At 58.5% G+C, this 20,117-nt stretch overlaps 2 protein-coding genes and 1 long non-coding RNA gene across 5 annotated transcripts; 2 read left to right on the top strand and 1 right to left on the bottom strand.

Moving 5' to 3' along the window:
* The first annotated feature begins 267 nt into the window (after positions 1-267).
* Positions 268-14,549, top strand: CLK2 (CDC like kinase 2). 2 transcript variants are annotated; one of them, XM_066567908.1, is made up of 13 exons: positions 268-378; positions 4,217-4,386; positions 8,183-8,417; positions 10,037-10,133; positions 10,481-10,547; positions 10,846-10,962; positions 11,182-11,348; positions 11,761-11,855; positions 12,111-12,240; positions 12,925-13,007; positions 13,218-13,297; positions 13,477-13,567; positions 13,891-14,549. In XM_066567908.1, the coding sequence occupies exons 2-13, from the start codon at positions 4,217-4,219 to the stop codon at positions 14,071-14,073; spliced, it is 1,515 nt and encodes a 504-aa protein (XP_066424005.1). In that variant the 5' UTR covers positions 268-378; the 3' UTR covers positions 14,074-14,549. The 2 variants fall into 2 exon arrangements, with proteins under 2 accessions (XP_066424005.1, XP_066424006.1); XM_066567909.1 differs by having other exon boundaries at positions 10,040-10,133.
* Positions 12,880-16,527, bottom strand: LOC136568087 (uncharacterized). 2 transcript variants are annotated; one of them, XR_010785184.1, is made up of 5 exons: positions 15,705-16,527; positions 14,923-14,972; positions 14,554-14,606; positions 14,330-14,443; positions 12,880-13,099 (listed from the first exon to the last, which is right to left on the bottom strand). It is a non-coding gene; the product is annotated as an uncharacterized lncRNA (long non-coding RNA). The 2 variants fall into 2 exon arrangements; XR_010785183.1 differs by lacking the exon at positions 15,705-16,527 and having other exon boundaries at positions 14,923-15,668.
* Positions 16,528-16,646: 119 nt separating this feature from the next.
* Positions 16,647-19,939, top strand: SCAMP3 (secretory carrier membrane protein 3). The gene is made up of 8 exons (XM_066567929.1): positions 16,647-16,816; positions 16,935-17,054; positions 17,131-17,251; positions 17,344-17,472; positions 17,623-17,782; positions 17,936-18,037; positions 18,118-18,235; positions 18,693-19,939. The coding sequence occupies exons 1-8, from the start codon at positions 16,700-16,702 to the stop codon at positions 18,837-18,839; spliced, it is 1,014 nt and encodes a 337-aa protein (XP_066424026.1). The 5' UTR covers positions 16,647-16,699; the 3' UTR covers positions 18,840-19,939.
* The last annotated feature ends 178 nt before the right edge of the window (positions 19,940-20,117 follow it).

The following is a 20,117-nucleotide window of genomic DNA, read 5'->3' on the forward strand; positions in this document are numbered from 1 at the left end:
AGGGAGAGGTGTGGCTTCGGGGAGGAGGTGGGCGGGGAGAGCGACCCAGGCCCCGCCCCTCAAATCTCGCCCCGCCCCTCGGCCTCGCCAAGGCCGCGCCGATGGGTCCGAGAAGGGGGCGTGGCTTAAAGAGGGATCCGTGCGGAACCGGTCCCGCCCCTCTGCTCTAACCCCGCCCACCGGCCCCACCTGGTGTGACGCAGCTCCGCGCGCCTACGTGCGTGCGTACGTGATCGCGTACGTGCGTGCGCGGCCCCGCGGGCTGGCAGGACCCGGATCGGCGGCGGCGGCGGCAGGAGCTGGAGCGGGGCCCGGGGGCCCACGGCCGCCATCACGGATTTCCTGTGGGACAAGCGCACCGGGCTGGCTGCGAGGACGGTGCGTGGCGGTGCGGCGCGGTGCGAGGCCCCGCGGGCCGGGGCGGGGTGGGTAGGCCGCGGCCGGTGAGGGCGGCGCGGGGCGGGCCCGGTTTGTCGTTCCCGGCGGGGCCGCGGTGGCAATCGGCGGCCTGGGTGTTCCCGTGAGGGCGGCGGGGCCGGATGGCCCGGAGGGACCCGGTCGGGGCCTCCCCGCCGAGGCCGCCCCGCCCTCTCCCGGTGTCCCGGTGCTTCCGGGCCTGCACGGCGGATGCCCCGCCCGGCGCGGCCGCCATCACCGTCCCCAAAGCGGTTCCAGCCCCGCTGCGGAACGCAGCCCCGGTGCTCGTTCCACGGAGCCGGGCCTTGGCGGGCCGCCAGCGCCGCCTTCGCGCTCCCTTCAGTCCGCGGCTGGAAACCGCGGGGCTCGGGGGGAACCCCGGGCAAAGCCCCCCGTGCAGGCGGTACCGGGCCCGTGCCCCCGATCACCCCGCGCCGGGGCCGGTTCGGCCTGTCCGAGCCCTGGCGGTGATGTCAGCGCTGGGCGGGGACGGGGACGCAGCCGGGGGCATTTTGGATGGGGGAAACTGCCGCGGGCGCTCCGGCTTCTCCTGTGGCCCTGGCACAGATTGCCCAGAGAAGCTGTGGCTGCCCCATCCCTGCGGTGTTTAATGCCAGGTTGGAGCAGCCTGGGCCAGTGGAAGGTGGCCCTGCACATGGCAGGGGGTGGGACTGAGTGAGCGTGATGGTCCCTCCCAGTACACGTTCCATGATTCCACCAATTGTGCTAGGAACCCAAATTCGTACGGGGAATGTTTGAGAGCTGTGGGGCACGGCCTGGCAGGTTCTGAGGGGCTGCAGCCTCTGTGCCATCCCACCTCGGGATCTCCTCGGCTCCAGGCTCTCCAGAGGGACTGAGCTGAGACCCCTGAGGGTCTGCAGGGCTCTGTTGGTGCCCTTTGGATCTCCTTGGCTCCAGGCTCTCCAGAGGGGCTGAGCTGAGACCCCTGAGGCTCTGCAGGGCTCTGTTGGTGCCCTTTGGATCTCCTTGGCTCCAGGCTCTCCAGAGGGGCAGAGCTGGGGATCTGCAGGGCCCTGTTGGTGCCCTTTGGGAAGGGAGGGTTTGCTCCTGGGTGGTTCTCCATTGACAGAGGGATGTGTGTCACCAACCTCCTGAGTTGGGAGGGATCCAAAGGCATCAGCACATCCTGATGTCCTTCCCCAGGACACCCCAGCAATCCCGGCCTGTGCATCCCTGGGAGCATTGTCCAACCTCTCCTGGAGCTCTGGCAGCCCTGGGGCTGGGACCATTCCCTGGGGAGCCTGGGCAGTGCCCCAACAACCTCTGGGGGAAGCACCTTTTCCTATATCCAGCCTAAACCTCCCTGCCACAGCTGCAGCCATTCCCTGGGGTGCTGTCACTGTCACACAGAGCAGAGACCAGAGCTGTCCCTCCTGGGGAAGCTGCAGCCCCCTGAGATCTCCCCTCAGTCCCAGCTGAACAGACCAAACAGCCCCAGACCCTTCCCCACCCTTGTGACCCAGTGTAGATGGCACTTGGCAGGAAACCTGAGGCATCTCTTGAGGAGCTGCTCTCTGGGCATCCATTGCTGGATTAAGCCTGATTAAGCCTTTTTCTGACCCAGAGATGGGGCAACTGAGAGGCATTTTAAAAACTTTTATTCTATTCTCAGTCTCATATGAAGGGTGGAAGAATTCAGATGTTATAATTCACGTCATCACAATCAGAAATGAACTATTTCTTAATTACAGTACATCAGAATAATTTTTTGGCTTATTTAGCCACACCATGCTGTAAATACTTTAAAGCAAATAATTTAAAATTACCCCTCGTGGGTCCCACTACAATGCATCTTTCATACTTCTGTTTCTCCAAATTATCCAGTCTTATTTGCAAGGCCACCTTTTAAAACTTCTGCCAGGCTTTGAGGATTTTCTATAAATCCATTTCTCACATTGCCCAGGGGCTCTGGTGACATCCAGGGCTTCATTTCACATTCCCTCACCTCCCTTGGTGCTGCTTCCCTCATTCCTGGGCAGCTTGAAGAGAAAAGGTGCAAAATCTGTTCCTGGAGCTGTGGGCAGTAGAGATGGGTGTGAGGAAGAGATACAAACCTGGCAATGAGAACCAGGGTTCTTTTTCTGGGAAAGGGAACGGGGCAGGATGACCATGGGGGGTCTCACCCTGTCCTGTGGGGCTCTGGGGTCTCTCAGAGGTTGCTCTCCTCTCTCAGATCCCCTGGCACACTCACACACATTGGGTTCCTGTTAATGCTGCCCTGCTGTCCCCACAGGTGCCACAGGGTCCCTGCTGTCCCCAGACATCCCTGCTGTCCCCACGGGTGCCTCACAGCAGAGAGGGGGTCTCCATGGGGTCCCCACGAGTGCCTCACAGGGTCCCTGCTGTCCCCATGGGTGCCTCACTGTCCCTGATGTCCCCACGGGGTCCCTGATGTCCCCACAGGGTCTCTGCTGACCCCACAGAATCCTGCTGTCCCCACGGGAGCCTCACAGAGTGCCTCACTGTCCCTGATGTCCCCACAGAGTCCCTGCTGTCCCCATGGGTGCCTCACAGGGTCCCTGATGTCCCCATGGGTGCCTCACTGTCCCTGCTGTCCCCTTGGGTGCCCCACAGGGTCCGTGCCGTCCTCACAGGGTCCCTGCTGGTCCCACAGATGCCTCACAGGGTCTGTGCCATCCCCACAGGTCCCTGCTGTCCCCACAGCTGCCTCACAGGGTCTCTGCTGACCTCACAAAGTCCCTGATGTCCCAACAGATGCTTCATGGGGTCCCTGCCGTCCCCACGGGTGTCTCACAGGGTCCCTGCTGACCCCAGAGGTTCCTGCTGTCCCCACAGGTGCCTCATGGGGTCCCTGCTGTCCCCATGGGGGCTTCACAGGGTTCCCTGCCATCCCTAGAGGGTCCCTGCTGACCCCACGGGTGTCTCAGTGTCCCTCTGTCCCCCCGTGTGCCTCAGTGTCTGTGCTGTCCTCATGGGGTCCCTTCTGTCCCCATGGGTGCCTCACAGGGTCCCTGCTGTCCCCATGAGTGTCTCACGGGGTCCCTGCTGTTCCCAGGGGATCCCCACTGTCCCCATGAGTCCCTGACAGTCCCTGCTGTCCCCAGGGTGTCCCCACAGGGTCCCCACTGTCCCCATGGGTCCCTGAGTGTCCCTGCTGTCCCTGCAGATGCCGCACTCCCGAAGGTACCGCTTGTCGGAGCGCAGCAGCTGCGGCAGTTACCACAGGGTCCCCGCTGTCCCCACGGGTCCCTGAGTGTCCCTGCTGTGTCCCTGCTGTCCCCACGGGTCCCTGAGTGTCCCTGCTGTGTCCCTGCTGTCCCCATGGGTCCCTGAGTGTCCCTGCTGTCCCCCTGCTGTCCCCCCGGGTCCCTGAGTGTCCCTGCTGTGTCCCTGCTGTCCCCACGGGTCCCTGACTGTCTCTGCTGTCCCCATGGGTCCCTGAGTGTCCCTGCTGTCCCCACGGGTCCCTGAGTGTCCCTGAGTGTCCCTGCTGTCCCCCTGCTGTCCCCACGGGTCCCTGAGTGTCCGTGCTGTCCCCGCAGATGCCGCACTCCCGAAGGTACCGCTCGTCGGAGCGCAGCAGCCGCGGCAGTTACCACAGGGTCCCCGCTGTCCCCACGGGTCCCTGAGTGTCCCCCCGGGTCCCTGAGTGTCCCTGAGTGTCCCTGCTGTCCCCACGGGTCCCTGACTGTCCCTGCTGTCCCCATGGGTCCCTGAGTGTCCCTGCTGTCCCCACGGGTCCCTGAGTGTCCCTGAGTGTCCCTGCTGTCCCCCTGCCGTCCCCACGGGTCCCTGAGTGTCTGTGCTGTCCCCGCAGATGCCGCACTCCCGAAGGTACCGCTCGTCGGAGCGCAGCAGCCGCGGCAGTTACCACGAGCGCTACCGGAGCCGCAAGCACAAGCGGCGGCGGACGCGGTCCCGGTCCAGCAGCAGCGAGCGGGACCGGCGGCACCGGCGGGAGGACAGCTACCACGTCCGATCCCGGAGGTGAGCGGGGCTTCAGCTGCCCTCCTGCACGGGCTCACCCGGGGGCTGGGCTGGGAGGGACCTCTGGGGTCACCCAGTGCTCAGGGACACGGCCGGGTGGGTTTGGGATGTGTCCAGAGAGGGAGGTGCCATGCTCACCCTGGGCAGCTGTGCCAGTGCTCTGCCACCCTCTGTGGGAACAGCTTCCTGTCACTGGGCACCACTGAAAAGTGTCTGGCACCATCCTGGCACCTGCATTGGAGACACTGATGTGGGGTGTCCTCAGAGAGGGAGGTGCCATGCTCGGCCTGGGCAGCTGTGCCAGTGCTCTGCCACCCTCTGTGGGATCAGCTTCTTCTTTGTGTTGGGGTAGAGCATGGTGTGTTTTAGTTGATGGTTTTGCTACCCATCCTGTCAGTGGGCACCACTGAAAAGAGTCTGGCACCCTCCTGGCACCTGCATTGGAGATACTGATGTGGGGTGTCCTCAGAGAGGGAGGTGCCATGCTCACCCTGGGCAGCTGTGCCAGTGCTCTGCCACCCTCTGTGGGAACAACTTCTTCCTTGTGTTGGGGTAGAAAGAACGTGGTGTGTTTTAGTTTATGGTCATTGCTACCCATCCTCTTGCTGGGCACCACTGAAAAGAGTCTGGCACCCTCCTGGCACCTGCCTTGGAGATACTGATGTGCAGTAATGAGATTTCCTCTCAGTCATCTCCAGACTAACGAGGCCCATCTCCCACAGTCTCTGCTCATTAAGAGAGATGCTCCAGTCCCTTAATCATGGCCCAGTCATCCATACTCACCCAGGTTCCACGTGACCTGGGCCTGCTCTGAGCTGTCACAGCCTGGGCAGTGCTTGTCACCAAAGCCCCTCACTCCCCTCTTTGGGAAACTTCCCTGTCTGGCAGCCAGGAGCCCCTCTGGCAGTGCCACTGCACCACCTGAGCAGGGACTGAGGCTCCTTCACAGCAGTGGCTTCAGTGACCCAATGTTTGCCCTGTTTGACTCCCTATACACCCCACACTCCCAGTCAGACCAGTTTCCTTATTGGCTCAGCCCTGGTTTCTCACAGCTGAGTCTCAGACATCTCAATCCTTAAAAATGGTTTAATCTTGGTGCAATAACAAAGAAACTCCAGCTGGTGCCTTCAAGGAGGGATCCTGAACAAAGGACCCGCTGAGCCTTTATCCCTTCACAGTTTCAGTACAGGAAGATCTGGGGTCCTCAGCTCAGAGTGTCCCTCACCTGGCTGGGGCACAGATCCCTGTCCCCCTTGTTATGCCAAGGGTTGGCAGCTCATGGCCTCTTGCCTTGGGCTCCCTCAAAGCACTGCAAAAGTTTTGGTGTTCCAAACATAACAAGGACATGGAACTGTTGGAACAGGTCCAGAGGAGGCTGGGGTGTTGTTAAGAGGATTGGAACACCTTCCTCATGGAGAAAGGCTGAGAGAATTGGGGCTGGGAGAGGTTTCCAGCCTGCAGAAGAGAAGGTTGTGAGAGAATTGGGGCTGGGAGAGTTTTCCAGGCTGGAGAAGAGAAGGTTGTGAGAGAATTGGGGCTGGGAGAGGTTTCCAGCCTGGAGAAGAGGAGGTTGTGAGAGGATTTGGGCTGGGAGAGGTTTCCAGCCTGGAGAAGAGGAGGTTGTGTGAAGACCTCACAGCACCTTGCAGTGTTAAAAGGGGCCTACAAGGAAACTGGAGAGGGACCCTCCATGAGGAACTGTAGTGATAGGACAAGGAATAATGGGTACAAATTGAAAGAGAGAGAATTTAGGCTAGACATGAGTGAGATCTTCCCTGTGAGACACTGGCACACTGGGTGGATGGGGCTGCCCCAACCCTGGCAGTGTTCAAGGCCAGACTGGACAAGGCAGTCTGGTCTAGGGCGAGGTGATGAAGATCTTCAAGTCCACTCCAACCCCTCAACATTCCCCAATGTAGCAATGTTTGGTCCAAAATTATTCTTTGTCTGCTTAAAAAGGCAAAAAGCCCAGAAGTTTCTCTCCCAATTTGGTACAAAGACACCTCATAGGACGTCTGGGACTTCACCTCAGACCTGGGGCTGCCCAATTGGACAGAGGCCATGAGGTCCAGCCTAGGTAATTTGTTGGACAGTAATTCACTAGAAAAAGAAGAGAACAAAGGAAATAATCCCTTTTGGGGGGTGTTTCAGCAGGAGCAAGGACCTCTTTCCCCTGGCTCAGTTTTCTCTGTAAGAGCTTTTTTATTTTGCCTTTTATTAAACCTTTTTCTATTTCCAACACTACCTCAGAACCCGTCCTGGTAGTTTTATACCATTTGGGGCAGCTGGGCTATCTCAGGTGTGCTGGGTTCCTCTGAGAGCATGAACCTCTTGCCCCTGGCTCGGTTCTTACCTGTAAGAGCTTTGTTATTTCTCCTTTTATTAAACCTTTTTCCAACACCACCTCAGAACCCATCCTGGTAGTTTTATACCATTTGGGGTAGCTGGGCTATCTCAGGTGTGCTGGGTTCCTTTGAGAGCAAAAACCTGTTTCCCCTGGCTTGGTTTTTCTCTGTAAGGCCTTTGTTACTTTGCCTTTATTATTAAACTTTTTTCCATTTCTAACACCACCTCAGAACCCATCCTGTTAATTTTTTGCCATTTGGGGTAGCTGGGCTATCTCAGGTGTGCTGGGTTCCTCTGAGACCAAAAACCTCTTGCCCCTGGCTCGGTTCTTACCTGTAAGAGCTTTCTTATTTCTCCTTTTATTAAACCTTTTTCCATTTACCACACTACCTCACAACCCATCCTGGTAGTTTTATACCATTTGGGGTAGCTGGGCTATCTCAGATGTTCTGGGTTCCTTTGAGAGCAAAAACCTCTTTCCCCTGGCTTAGTTCTTACCTGTAAGAGCTTTCTTATTTCTCCTTTTATTAAACCTTTTTCCATTTACCACACTACCTCACAACCCATCCTGGTAGTTTTATACCATTTGGGGTAGCTGGGCTATCTCAGATGTTCTGGGTTCCTTTGAGACCAAAAACCTCTTTCCCCTGGCTTAGTTCTTACCAGTAAGAGCTTTCTTATTTCTCCTTTTATTAAGCCTTTTTCCAACACCACCTCAGAAGCCATTCTGGTAGTTTTATACCATTTGGGGTAGCTGGGCTATCTCAGATGTTCTGGGTTCCTTTGAGAGCAAAAACCTCTTTCCCCTGGCTCGGTTCTTACCTGTAAGAGCTTTCTTATTTCTCCTTTTATTAAACCTTTTTCCAACACCACCTCAGAACCCATCCTGTTAACTTTTTGCCATTTGGGGTAGCTGGGCTATCTCAGGTGTGCTGGGTTCCTCTGAGACCAAAAACCTCTTGCCCCTGGCTCGGTTCTTACCTGTAAGAGCTTTCTCATTTCTCCTTTTATTAAACCTTTTTCCATTTACCACACTACCTCACAACCCATCCTGGTAGTTTTATACCATTTGGGGTAGCTGGGCTATCTCAGATGTTCTGGGTTCCTTTGAGACCAAAAACCTCTTTCCCCTGGCTTAGTTCTTACCAGTAAGAGCTTTCTTATTTCTCCTTTTATTAAACCTTTTTCCAACACCACCTCAGAAGCCATCCTGGTAGTTTTATACCATTTGGGGTAGCTGGGTTCCTCTGAGAGCAAGAACCTCTTGCCCCTGGCTCGGTTCTTACCTGTAAGAGCTTTCTTATTTCTCCTTTTATTAAACCTTTTTCCAACACCACCTCAGAACCCATCCTGTTAATTTTTTACCATTTGGGGTAGCTGGGCTATCTCAGATGTTCTGGATGCCTCTGAGAGGGACTGACCCCTCCCCTCTCCCCATGCCCATGCCCAGCTACGACGACCACTCAGCAGACCGCAGGGCCTACGACCGCCGTTACTGTGACAGCTACAGGCGCAACGACTACAGCCGCGAGCGGGGCGACGCCTACTACGAGCCCGAGTACCGCCACTCGTACGAGTACCGGCGCTCCCGGGACCGCGAGGGCAGCTACCGGAGCTGCAAAAGCAGCCGGCGTAAGCACAGGCGGAGGCGGCGCCGCAGCCGGTCCTTTAGCCGCTCCTCATCGGTGAGTATCCTGCTGTGCCGTGCCTGCCCTGTAACCTTTCTCTCTCTCCCAGGTGCTGAGCTGGGTAAGTAGAAAATTCACTTTTTAAATGCTCTGTCGGAGTCGGCTTGAGCTGTGTGTGTGTGTGTGTGTGTGTTTTAGAGGAGTTTTGGTGCAGAGTTGTTGCTGCTCACGTCCCTGCGCGCCGTGGTTGGCGCTGCCCGGTGCCAGCTGGGCACGGGTGGCTCAGGCCCTCTCTCAGTGGGAGGACAGGAGTGCCCCGCGAGGCTGGCGGGTCCCCAGGGTGGTGCTGCATCTCCTCCCATTCAGTGATGCTCACGGAGGGCTGTGTAGGAGCCCCAGCCAGGCAGGGTTTGTGCAAGGCTCGAAGAGCCAGCGCTCAGCTGGTCCCAGTCCCAGAGAGCCTGGGGCAGGTGACTGCCCCTGTGGTCCCTGTTTCGGGCCTTGGCTCTGAGCAGGATCCTCCTGGGTGGGCCCAGCTGATGTGGGCTTTGTGGAGGAGCAGAGCTTTTGGAGCACTCAGCTCAAGTGGAGGCAGAACCATCCCAGGCTCTTCCCGGAAGCATCCCTGGCTTTCTCTTCTTGTCTGTTCTGCTGTTCACCTTCCACTTCTGTTAGACCCCAGACACATTCTCTGCTCTGTGTGTGGAGCTCTCAGTGTTGTCTGGTCTGTTCTGGCTCTGTGTCCAGGGAGGGGATTGGGGGCTGGATTTGGGTCCCAAGTCTGCTGGCTGGTTGCTCCCAAGTATGGGGATACTTAGCTGAGGAACCGAAGGCAGGAATTTTCTCTTCTCCAGCATAAACCTCTTATCTGCCTCATCCCAGGGCTGTCCCTGTTCCCTGTTGGGTTCAGCTTCTCTTCTGGAAGTTAGTCCTTCCAGGATCAGCTTCTTTGGGGGAGGGTCTAGGAAGAAGTGTCCATCTTTTCCCCAGGCAGTCACTGGGAACTTTCCGTTTTGGATGGATCATTGTATCTAAAGCTGCTTTTCTGCAACCTCGGAGTTCATCTTTCCCTGAGTGTCGGGGCTGGGGGAAGCTGTGTGGGCGGTTATTGGAGTGGGATAGGGGTGCCTGTGGGGGCAGCCTGGGCTTGTGCAGGAGCTCCCAGCCAGCACTTGCCTCCTGCTGCCCCTGCTCTGCGGCGTGCTCAGGCTGTCCCCAGGACCCGAAGGCCGGTGCTGTTCCTCTCTGAGCCCCTGTGGGAGCAAGAACAGCCAGCCCTTTCCATGCCCCTCAGCTCCCTCACTCTGACAGCTCTGCTGTCACACTGGTTCGGGTTGGGGCTGTTTGTAGGTTCTTTTTTTTCTTATTTTTTTCTTTTTTTTCTTTTTCTTTTTTTTTTCTTTTTTTTTTCTTTTTTTTTTTTTTTGCTACAACGAAAAGCAAACTGTTTTTTTCTTTTCTGAGCTAGTGTGTTGTATCTTGACATGTTCCCTTGCAATATCCCTATCGTTATATATTCCTCTGTGCCGTATGAATTGGCTGGGAATCTCCTCCTGCAACCCCTCCTCAAACAACCATGTGAATTTCCAAACCAACCAATGCGTGACGCTGGCTGCTGCTGCGCTGGTTTGAAAATCTGATTGGTGAATGATGAATTCCCTGTCTGCCTGGGCCAGCAGCGGAGTCGACAGAGCAGCAGAAGGGCCAAGAGTGTGGAGGACGACGACGAGGGGCATCTGATCTATCGCGTCGGCGACTGGCTACAAGAAAGATGTACAGCCAAATCGTAACATAATTTAGCTCTCTAGTTAAGCTCCCATCGCAGTCGCAGATCTGTCTTATCTTTCTGTTTCATTTTATTTTCATTGTTTATTAAAGAGAAAACCCTCTCCTTTTCCTTCCCCTTTTGTTAAAGCTACGTTTATATTGTGTATTGTTACTGAAGTGCCAGGGAATTAGGGCAGCTGCCTTGTGCAGCCGGTGTCAGCCTTCCGCTGCTCCGGTCTCTCCAGCTGTGTGCAGGTTAGGTGTTGCAATGCATTCTCCTCTGCCCTGTGTATCGCTGCAGCCAGGTCCTGCTCCCTCTCTCAGCTCCTTCCCTCTCCTTCTCTCCCTCCCAGATGAGATTATCAGCACCCTGGGGGAAGGGACCTTCGGCAGAGTGGTGCAGTGCATGGATCACCGGAGGTATGTGGGGAAAGGGGAGACCGTGGCTGGCAAAATGTGGGAGCCTGGGGGTGAAAATCAGTCCCTTGGTTTCCAATATCCTCTGCTGCTCCAGGCTCTCACCCTCTTTGTGTTGCCCAAGTGCTGGGGGAAGCTTCAGGGTTGTTTTGTAGGGAGGGAAAGGGGCACCGTTGGTAGACACCCCTTAATAACAACCTGCTTGAGCAAGGGAGGTTGGTCAGAAGGTCCCTTTCACAGGGCACAGCTTCTTTTACCTGCTTAGGGCTCACCTTGTGCTTCCTTCCTGTTTCTCCCACAGGGGTGGTGCACGCGTTGCTCTGAAAATCATTAAAAACGTGGAGAAATACAAAGAGGCTGCTCGACTGGAAATCAACGTGCTGGAGAAAATCAACGAGAAGGATCCTGAGAACACCAAGTGAGTGTGCTCTTGGTGTTCAGCAGGAAGGGCTGGTTTCAGGGCTGGGGTGGAAGAGGTGCTGGGTGTTGTGTGCTTGAAGGTGATCCTAAATAGTTTTGGAAGCACCTTGGCTTGCTGTGAGGTACAGACTGAGCAGGGAAAGGAGGAGCCTGACACAGGGGTGACACAGCTGAGTGGTGCCTGCAGAGCTGTTCCCAACTGGAATGTTTCTGTCAGTCTCTGTGTCAGGATGTTTGACTGGTTTGACTACCATGGCCACATGTGCATCTCCTTCGAGCTGCTGGGGCTCAGCACCTTTGATTTCCTGAAGGATAACAACTACCTGCCTTACCCCATCCACCAAGTACGGCACATGGCCTTCCAGGTGTGCCAGGCTGTGAAGTGTAAGTGTTCCCTGCTGCTCTCCCCCTGCTTTGGGCTGACCTGGGGAGCTGAGTAGGTTGCACTTTTCTGCAACTGGTGGCCCAGAGCAACAAGTTTTTGCTGTGGTTCTGAGCCTGAGCCTTCCTGCCCCGCTGGGAATGAATCCTCTTCATTTTCTGGTGCTTGTGGGCTGGCAGTAGCTCAGAGCACTCCAGCATCCACCCCCCTGCACCTTCTGGCGATCAATACAATAAATCTTTGTGCTTCTACTGAAGCATCGTGGCCTGGGCTTTGCCTGGCTGTTCACACCCAGGTTGAAATGTGGGTTCAACTGGTGCCAGTATGAGCAAACTGAACCAATGATGGCTTTTTGGAGGGGTGCAGCCTTGTTCTGCTTCTCTCCCCTCACCCAGGCTCTGTTTTCTCCCTCAGTTCTGCATGACAATAAACTCACCCATACTGACCTCAAGCCAGAGAACATCCTCTTTGTGAACTCTGACTACGAGCTCTCCTACAACCTGGAAAAGGTAACACACTGCCTCACTTGGCTCTCCTCTTGGTGTCCCTGACCTTGCCAGAGGGGTCAGACACAGCCCCAGGGGATGTGGGCTCTGTGCAGTCCTTCAGGGCTTTGCATCATCTGCCAGTGCTGAGTGAGCCATGGCTGCTGCTGGGAGCTGCTTTGGGGCTGCTGAAGCTTTCCCCTCCCGTGGTGCCCTCAGCTGGGTAAGGCAGGGGCTGGAGGGGCTGCCAGGTGATGGATGCCATTGTCCCCCCTGCAGAAACGGGATGAGAGGAGCGTGAAGAGCACGGCCATCAGGGTGGTGGACTTTGGCAGTGCCACCTTTGACCACGAGCATCACAGCACCATCGTGTCCACCAGGCACTACCGGGCCCCTGAAGTCATCCTGGGTAAGGTGCCCCTGGGTCTGCCAGGGCAGCTGTGCCCCCTGTACCCCGCTGGGATAGGGGGTGTTGGGCTTCCACATCATTCAGGAGCTTTCTGGCTTTGCCCTGGGAGATGAGAAGTGCTTGATTTAACAGCTCTGCAGTGCTGTTTCTTGGGAACTCCATGGTTACAGCCCTGTCATTGTTCTGGGTTTGTTCCACCTGGGAAAAAGGAGGTTCAGGGGGGACCCTCTCACGCTCCACAGCTTCCTCATGGGGGCTTGGGCTCTGCTCCCAGGGAGCAAGGGACAGGACAAGAAGAAATGGCCTCCAGTTGTGCCAGGGTTGGACATCAGGAGGAATTTCTTCCTGGAAAGGGTGGTCAGGCAGTGGAAGGGGCTGCCCAGGGAGGTTTGGAGTCCCCATTCCTGGAGGTGTCCAAGGAATGGCTCGATGTGGCACTCCGTGTCCTGGACTGGGATTGGTCACAGGTTGGAGCTGGTGATCTTGAAGGTCTTTTCCAACCTTGATGATTCCATGATCCACCATCAGCTGGGCAGTGTATTGCCAGCAGAGCACCAGAAGCCTGGCTGGAATAGGATGTTTTTTGTTTTTTGGGTTTTTTTAGTTATTTATTTTTAAAAGAAAGAGGGATTTGGACTCTTGTGTTGTAACGGGATCATTTATTTAAACAACATTGTTTTTCAGAGCTTGGCTGGAGCCAGCCCTGTGATGTGTGGAGTATTGGCTGCATCATCTTTGAGTATTATGTGGGTTTCACCCTTTTCCAGGTGAGAACTGTGTTGTGTGGGTACTTCCCAACTGGTGAGAGGATGCTGGCTGCTTCCCTGAGACTGATGGGGGTCCCTCCATCCCTGCAGTCCTGTGGAAACACCCAAGGTGTTGGCCAGGAAGGGGTTCTGGGTGGGGGAACACCCAGGGCTGGGGGCAGAACCACTGGAATCTATTCCATGCCTTCCCTTTACATTTCTCTCTCCCAGACACATGACAACAGGGAGCACCTGGCCATGATGGAGAGGATTTTGGGGCCAATTCCTTCTCGAATGGTCCGGAAGACAAGGTGAGCAAGGCCAGCTGGGCCCTGCAGCTGTGCCAGCCCTCCTGCTCCAGGGGCAGTGCTTCTCCCTGAGGGAGAGCCAGCTGTGTCCCACTGGGGCTGGCACCTTGCTGCTGCTGCTGCTGCTGCTGCAGGGTGTGCTGTGCTCAGGTGTAACCTGCTGCCACCTGTTATTCTGACAGGAAACAGAAATATTTCTACCACGGCCGCCTGGACTGGGACGAGAACACCTCAGCTGGACGCTACGTTCGGGAGAACTGCAAACCACTGCGGGTAAGGCCTCCTCAGATTCCCCCTCTGGGCAAGCTTGGGCCAGCAGAAGGGTGGTTGAAGGGAGCCTTGGCTGTCCCAGCAATAGGAAGCTGCAGCAGCCTGAGTTTCATCTCAAGTGGAGGACGAGGAGAACATGGAAAGTTCAGGAAGTGCCTGGGGAAGGGAGGGTGTGTGAAAATCTGTCAGTTCTGGATAGAGAGGAGTGCAGAGCTCAGCTCCAGGCTGAGAGATGGTGTGAACAAACCAGGGAACATCCCTGAGCGCAGGGAACATCCCAGGATGGGTGTAGCCTCCTTGAGCCTCACCTTCCCCTCCACCTGCAGCGATACCTGACCTCGGAGGCCGAGGACCATCACCGCCTGTTCGACCTCATCGAGAGCATGCTGGAGTACGAGCCCTCCAAGCGTGTCACCCTGGCTGAGGCCCTCAAGCACCCCTTCTTTGACATGCTGGGCATGGAGCCCAGCACTAAAATGTGGGACTCGAGCCGGGACATCAGCCGGTGACGCCACAGGTGCCAGCCAGCCCTCGGATTCTAGCCCCCGTGGAGGCCTGTGTGATTTCTATTCAGACACTTGGTGCTTTTTTTTTTTTATATAAACATGAGATGAACTTCCTGGACACATTTGTAAAGCTGTTAATATGTGAGATACTGTAAATAGCCCAGATTCTGTCGGCCTAGGAGCACCACGGGCCTGACCTGCTGTCGCTGCTGCTGTTCTTGTGAGGTGAGGGGGGTCTGTGTGTCCGTGCTGTAAATACCTCTTGTCCTGTGTTGCTTTGTCTCCTGTTCCTGCCCTCCTCGGTGTAAATACTCCAGGACTCGCAGCTCTCTGTAGCTTATCTGTTTCCTTGTAAGTTATGGAACTGGTGGGACTGCATGGGAATTATTTTTTGGATCAATGTCATAGCCCATCCCCACACCAGAGTTTTATAAGAATTTTGTACAGTCTTTGTGAAAAATAAATATGAAGTGAATAAAGCACCTGGTCTGGGTTTGGCCTGACAGCAGCTGATCCTGGGGTTGTTCTACTGTGCCCTGTGGGGGGAAGGAGAGGGATGAAAGGAACTTTGTGGTCCAGCTGTATCCACCTGCACCTCCCAAGCCTACACTGAATAGGAGCTGCTGTTGGCCCTCAGGGCTGCAGCTGGACCTGAGTGGATGCTGTTGTGTGGGGCAGAAAACCGGGGACTGGCCCTTTCTTCATGCCCTGGGTGCAGTGTTGGCATGGGAGGCAGAGAAGGGACAGTGGGGCCCTCAAACAGGGCTTCCCTGAGTGATGATGGTCCCTCCATCACTGCAGTCCTGTAGAGACACCCAAGGTGTTGGCCAGGAAGGGGTTCTGTTCTCTTACCTGAAGGAACCTCTCAGCCTTAGCTGGGGAGTGTTGGCTGCTGCTGGTGGCTGTTGGAAAAGAGGCTGTCAGGAGCCCACATCCAGCTGTCCTACTGTCCTACATCCACCCCAGGGCTGGCTGTGGCTTTTTGACTCTTCCCAGCTCTGCAGGGAGGCTGGGCCTTGGTTTGGGCTGTTCCCTGGGTGTTTTCTGGGCTGTGTCACAGCTGATGGCAGGGGGAGAGTCTCGCTGGGATGGGGATGACAGATGTGCTCTGCTGTGGCACCATCAGGCTGTGCCAGGCTGTCACCATGCAGAGGGGAAAGGAAATGTCTGGTTTCACCTGGAGTGAGCGTGGGGAGCCTCAGGAAGGGTGACACTGAGCCATCTCCATCGGCCTGTGAGAGCCTCAGGAAGGGGACACTGAGCCATCTCCATGGGCCTGTGAGAGCCTCAGGAAAGGACACTGAGCCATCTCCATGGGCCTGTGAGAGCCTCAGGAAAGGTGACACTGAGCCATCTTCATGGGCCTGTGAGAGCCTCAGGAAAGGACACTGAGCCATCTTCATGGGCCTCAGGAAGGGGACACTGAGCCATCTCCATGGGCCTCAGGAAGGGGACACTGAGCCATCTCCATGGGCCTGTGAGAGCCTCAGGAAGGGGACACTGAGCCATCTCCATGGACTTGTGATCCCAGCTCACTGAGCTTGGGCTGGGAGCCCTCACTGCCTCCTGTCCCCCTGCCCCTGTGCCCAGCCCCACACTGAAGCTGGAGGAGAATTAAATTGACTGATTCATACCTTAGGATTCAAGAAAATAAACTCATGCTGGTGTCCAAACCCCAAATCCACAGCTTCCACCTCTGCCAGGAGTAGCTCCAGCTTTGGGCTGAGGTGGGAGCTCACCTGTGGGATTCAGATGTCACTCTCAGTCTGTGCAGAGTGTTTTTAGCAGTTTGCTGAGCACCGGGAGGGGACAGGGCAGGGACAGGTGCATGTCCTGCTCCCGGGATGCTCAGCAGGACCCGGGACAGGTCAGTGTGCAGTCCCCGGGCAGCTGGAGGGGAAGGATTTGGAGATTCCTATAAATAACAGCTCCAGAAGACACAGGAGAAATTCCCCAAGTGCTCGTCGTGCCCGAGTCCCTGGCTGGCTGTGGTGACAGCTGCTGGAGCGGCCCCCGCGACCCGCGGGGTAACGCCTGGGGGGACGGGGGGGGCTGCGCGGGCAGCAGGTGAACGGTACCGGGGCTGCCCGGTAAGAGCAGGGAGCCGGACCGGGGGGACACGCAGGAGGAGCTGCTGTCCCGGCAGGTCCGGCTGGGCGGGGACCGGAACATGGGGAACCCGGGGGGTGATGGCAATGGATACCGGGACACGGGGGGGTGACGGGTGATGGATACCGGGACACCGGGGGGTGAATCCAATGGGTACCGGGACACGGGGCGGTGACGGGTGATGGATACCGGGACACCGGGAGGTGATGGGCGATGAATACCGGGACACCGGGGGGTAATGGGCGGCGGATACACGGTCGGGGGTACCCGAAGGAAGGGCGGGCCCGGGGGTTGGGGTGGGGACGGGCGCGCCGCACGTGACCCCGGGACACGTGGCCGCGTCACGCGCGCGCCCCGCCCGGCGCGGCTCCGGCGCGTGCGCAGCGGCCCCCTGCGGCGGGGGTCTCCCCGATGACGTCACGGCGCAGCGGAACCAATCAGCGGCGGGCAGGGGCGGGGCCTGGCGGCGGCGGCGGCGCCGGTCCCGCGGGTCCAGCGCGCTCCCGGTCCCGGTCCGGCCATGGCCCAGCGCGGCGGCCCCGCGGTGCTCCCGGACAACCCCTTCCAGGACCCCGCGGCGCTGCAGGCCCGGCCCGGCGCTGTGCTGGATGGCTACAACCCCTTCGAGAGCGACGCGGTGAGCGGCGGGGCCTGCCCGGGCACCGGGGCCTGCCCGTGTACCGGATCTTCTTCCCGGGCACCGGAGCCCTCCCCGCTGCCGGCGCGGGTCTCACCTCTCTGCTCTTCCCCTGCAGCCACCGCCGCCCTTCCAGACCCCTTCGGTAGCGCCGCCGCCCCCGGTACCGGCGGCCGCGCAGCCCCCGCGGAAGGCGAGTCCCACCGAGCCCCGCAACTACGGCTCCTACGGCTCGCAGGTACGGGGGGAGGCGCCGCCAGGCCGGGACACGGGCACCGGCGGGAGCCCAAGGGTTGTGTCCCCCCTCTCCGCAGGCCTCGGCCGCCGCCGCCACGGCGGAGCTGCTGAAGCGGCAGGAGGAGCTCAACCGGAAAGCGGAGGAGCTGGACCGGCGGGAGCGGGAGCTGCAGAACGCGGCCCTCGGCGGTTCCCAGAGTGAGTGGCTGCGGGGCTGGGCAGGGGTGGGACCCCCCGGTGGGACCCCCCCGGAGCCCTCCTCGCTCCTCCTCACCCCTTTCCGTCCGCAGCGAGGCTCAACAACTGGCCCCCGCTGCCGTCCTTCTGCCCGGTGAAGCCGTGCTTCTACCAGGACATCCCCGTGGAGATCCCTGCTGACTTCCAGAAAACAGTTACAACCATGTACTACCTCTGGATGGGTGAGTCTGCAGCGGAGCCTCGGGGCAGAGCCTGGCAGCAGGTGAAGGATGAATTTCCTGTGCTGCTGCGGCGGGGAAATGGGGATGAACAGGTGGTTGTGGGGGCTGGGGGAGCCTGGACGGGCTCCTGAGCTCTGTCCTGTCCCTCAGCCAGCACCATTGCTCTGTTCCTGAACTTCCTGTCCTCGCTCGCCTGGTTCTGCGTGGATCCCACAGCCGGCTCTGGGTTTGGCCTCTCCATCCTCTGGGCTCTGCTCTACACGCCCTGTTCCTTTGTTTGCTGGTACCGGCCCATGTACAAAGCCTTCAGGTGTGTCCCGAGCCCTGAGCACCTGCTCCAGCTCCTGGGGGCCTCTGGCTCTGCAGGATGTGCTGTTCCACCCCGAGCTCCCTGTTCTCCTGCTTTAAGGAAGGTTTGGGAGCTTCCTTCTGTGGCCTAACCGTGCCCATTTCTTCCTGCCAGGAGCGACAGTTCCTTCAACTTCTTTGTCTTCTTCTTCGTCTTCTTTGCCCAGAACGTGATGTATGTGCTGCAGGCCATTGGCATCCCAAACTGGGGATTCAGGTGGGCCATGTGCTGACCCTACAAAGGCAAGAGGTGGGTGCGGAGGAGGGAACCTGGGGTCACTGCCTCTTGTTTTGCAGTGGCTGGATCCTGAGCCTGATAGCACTGCGGACTAACACGGCTGTGGCCGTGATGATGATCCTGGTGTCCTTGTCCTTCACGGCAGTGGCTGTGCTGGGGATCATCATGCTGAAAAAGGTGGGTTGGGATCAAAGCCTGCAGCCAGAGCCATCCCTCATCCCTTTCGGGGGAGGTTTGGGCCACCACAACTCTGTTTAACTGGGGCCTGCAACCAGAGCCATCCCTTTGGGGAGGTTTGGACCATCACAAGTCTCTTTACCAGGGGCCTGCAGCCAGAGCCATCTCTCATCCCTTTTGGGGGCTGTTTGGGCCATCTCAGCTCTGTTTACCCAGAGCCTGCAGCCTGAGCCATCCCTTTGGGGAGGTTTGGGCCATCACAGCTCTGTTTACCCAGGGTCTGCAGCCAGAGCCATCCCTCATCCCTTTCGGGGGAGGTTTGGGCCATCACAGCTCTGTTCACTCAGGACCTACAGCCTGAGCCATCCCTCATCCCTTTTGGGGCTGTTTGGGCCATCACAGCTCTGTTTCCCAGGGCCTGCAGCCCCAGCCCTGACCCCATTCCCTCCTGCCCCAGATCCACTCCCTGTACCGCCGCACGGGTGCCAGCTTCCAGAAGGCGCAGGAGGAGTTTGCAGCCGGGGTTTTCTCCAACCAGGCTGTGCGCACGGCTGCGGCCAACGCCGCCGCGGGCGCGGCCACCAACGCCTTCCGTGCCCCGTAGCCGTGCGGGCCCTGCCCCTCCCGGCGCCCCGGGGCTCTTCCCGAGGAAGAGGAAACCCGAGTCGCACTTTCACTGGATCCCCATCGGCTGTCAGAGGCTGCCTCATCCCAGCTTGGAAGTGCTGGTGCCTGAATCGTCTGCTGCTCTTAACCCCCTTTCCTCACGGACAGAGGCTGTTGTGGTTTGTGCTGGTCCCCTCCCCTCAGCAGACTGGGGGGAGCAGGGTGGGGAGCCCTGAGCCATCGCCCTCCCTTCCAGCACCAGCTGCTGGGGGCAGGAGCCTCCCCAGATGGCTGGAATGCTGCTTCCAGGGACTGGAATGGTCACTTGCCTTCCTTGTGCTCTCCTGTTTCCCCACCTGGTGATGACGCTTGTGCTCCCTTAGGGTGTGGGAGGGTCCCCTGCCCCCCGTGTGCCCTGGGACCCCCATGCTCTGCCAAGAACGTCATCCCCCTCTTCCTCCTGGGGCTTGCTCCAGTGGGATGAGGATGGGGCTGGTGCTTTCCCTAGGGTGTCTTGTCCTTTTGTCCTGTCCCTTTCCCCATCCTCTCCCTCTCTTCAGGCCCAGGGATGAGGAGAACAGGGCAGGGACAGGCAGAGCTCGGGCAGCTGCTGCTTGTGGGGATCCTGCCTTTCGTCCATGTGGAACCCAAAGCCAGGCTGGGTGCCGAGGAGCAGCCCTGGCGTTTACATGGCACCCCTTTGCCTCCAGGGAGGGCTGAACAGCTCCTGCAGCCCCCTCCCCACCCGCTTCGAGGACTGTGACCCCCTTGCTGCCCCCAGCACCCTTCAGCCAAGGCCTTCGGGGGCTGAGCCAGTCCCGGTGTGCAGCCCCTCGCCCCCTTACCTGCCCTCTGTCCCCTGTCCTGGTGTCCCTGGGGATCCCCAGGACAGGTCTCACGCATTCTGCTTCAGTCCATCTCCTCTCGGATGCTCCGGGGCTGGCGAGAGGCTTTGTGCCTTCAGCCGTGGGGGCCGGTGCCCTCCCGGTCCCGCTGCGGCCGGGGCTCCTCCGGGCGTCCCCGCCTCCTCCGCTGCTCCCCGTGTGCTGTTCCCGACCGCTCCCGGTTTATTTAAGGAATAAATGAAGGTTCACTCCCTTCCTTCGCCATCTCCGTGCGCCACCCGGGGCAGGGGGGAGCGGCGGGGCCTCTGCCGGTGTCGCGGCTCCCGGGGCCGGTGTGGGCGGACTACAGCTCCCGTCGTGCCGCACAGGGGCGGCCCCGGAGCGGGCGCGGCCAAGCCCCGCCGGCCTGTGGGGACCGTCCCCGCCGCTCC

Source organism: Molothrus aeneus, chromosome 31 (assembly GCF_037042795.1).
Source record: "Molothrus aeneus isolate 106 chromosome 31, BPBGC_Maene_1.0, whole genome shotgun sequence".
NCBI classification, from domain to species: Eukaryota; Metazoa; Chordata; class Aves; order Passeriformes; family Icteridae; genus Molothrus; species Molothrus aeneus.

What these genes read in the sequence shown, in the direction of transcription:
- CLK2 (XM_066567908.1), top strand. Translation starts at nt 4,217, where the DNA reads ATGCCGCACTCCCGAAGGTACCGCTCGTCGGAGCGCAGCAGCCGCGGC. An exon ending in CGACTGGCTACAAGAAAGAT is followed by an intron (nt 10,134 to 10,480) that starts GTACAGCCAAAT and finishes TCTCCCTCCCAG; the next exon opens with ATGAGATTATCAGCACCCTG. An exon ending in CAGTGCATGGATCACCGGAG is followed by an intron (nt 10,548 to 10,845) that starts GTATGTGGGGAA and finishes TTTCTCCCACAG; the next exon opens with GGGTGGTGCACGCGTTGCTC.
- SCAMP3 (XM_066567929.1), top strand. Translation starts at nt 16,700, where the DNA reads ATGGCCCAGCGCGGCGGCCCCGCGGTGCTCCCGGACAACCCCTTCCAG. An exon ending in ATCCCAAACTGGGGATTCAG is followed by an intron (nt 18,038 to 18,117) that starts GTGGGCCATGTG and finishes CTTGTTTTGCAG; the next exon opens with TGGCTGGATCCTGAGCCTGA. An exon ending in GGATCATCATGCTGAAAAAG is followed by an intron (nt 18,236 to 18,692) that starts GTGGGTTGGGAT and finishes CTCCTGCCCCAG; the next exon opens with ATCCACTCCCTGTACCGCCG.